Source organism: Grammomys surdaster, unplaced genomic scaffold, assembly GCF_004785775.1.
Source record: "Grammomys surdaster isolate TR1022 unplaced genomic scaffold, NIH_TR_1.0 126313, whole genome shotgun sequence".
NCBI lineage: Eukaryota > Metazoa > Chordata > Mammalia > Rodentia > Muridae > Grammomys > Grammomys surdaster.
In genome coordinates this window covers 282,026-282,895 of record NW_021621113.1, presented here as the reverse complement: position 1 = coordinate 282,895, position 870 = coordinate 282,026, and the positions used below count along the sequence as shown (strand labels likewise).

General features: G+C 45.2%; 1 protein-coding gene across 1 annotated transcript; it reads left to right on the top strand.

The window, feature by feature from the left end:
- The first annotated feature begins 297 nt into the window (after positions 1-297).
- LOC114614325 (60S ribosomal protein L23a) lies at positions 298-835 on the top strand. Its single transcript, XM_028759959.1, has one exon. It carries the CDS (start codon positions 304-306, stop codon positions 772-774), a length of 471 nt encoding a protein of 156 aa, XP_028615792.1. The 5' UTR covers positions 298-303; the 3' UTR covers positions 775-835.
- Positions 836-870: the final 35 nt, after the last annotated feature.

Here is an 870-nt window from a genome sequence, read left to right as displayed (position 1 = left end):
CCTTTTTCCCCCTTTCTTTCTCTCTTCCTTTCTTTCTCTCTCTCTCTCTCTTTCTTTCTTTCTTTCTTTCTTTCTTTCTTTCTTTCTTTTTTTGTTTGTTTTGTTTTGTTTTGTTTTGTTTTGTTTTGTCTTTTCGAGACAGGGTTTCTCTGTATAGCCCTGGCTGTCCTGGAACTCACTCTGTAGACCAGGCTGGCCTTGAACTCAGAAATCCGCCTGCCTCTGCCTCCCAAGTGCTCCACCACTGCCCGGCAGAGACTCAGTCTTGGAAGGGCAAAAAGAAAGAGAGAGCTTTTCGCCAAGATGGCGCCGAAAGCGAAGAAGGAAGCTCCTGCCCCTCCCAAAGCCGAAGCCAAAGCGAAGGCCTTGAAAGCTAAGAAGGCAGTGCTGAAAGGCGTCCACAGCCACAAAAAGAAGAAGATCCGAACGTCACCCACCTTCCGGCGGCCCAAGACACTGCGGCTCCGGAGGCAGCCAAAATATCCTCGGAAAAGTGCACCAAGGAGAAACAAGCTTGACCACTATGCTATCATCAAATTCCCACTGACCACTGAGTCAGCCATGAAGAAAATAGAGGACAACAACACACTTGTGTTCATTGTGGATGTCAAGGCCAACAAGCACCAGATCAAACAGGCCGTGAAGAAACTCTATGACATTGATGTGGCCAAAGTCAATACCTTGATAAGGCCTGATGGAGAGAAGAAAGCATATGTCCGCTTGGCTCCTGATTATGATGCTCTGGATGTTGCCAACAAGATTGGGATCATCTAAACTGAGTCCAGATGACTAATTCTAAATATACACTTTTTTTTTCACCATAAAAAAAAAAAAAGAAAGTACTCCCTTCCTAATTGAAATATGCAGTTT

Bases quoted from the DNA above. Each gene is read 5' to 3' on its own strand.
- LOC114614325 (XM_028759959.1), top strand. From the start codon at position 304: ATGGCGCCGAAAGCGAAGAAGGAAGCTCCTGCCCCTCCCAAAGCCGAA.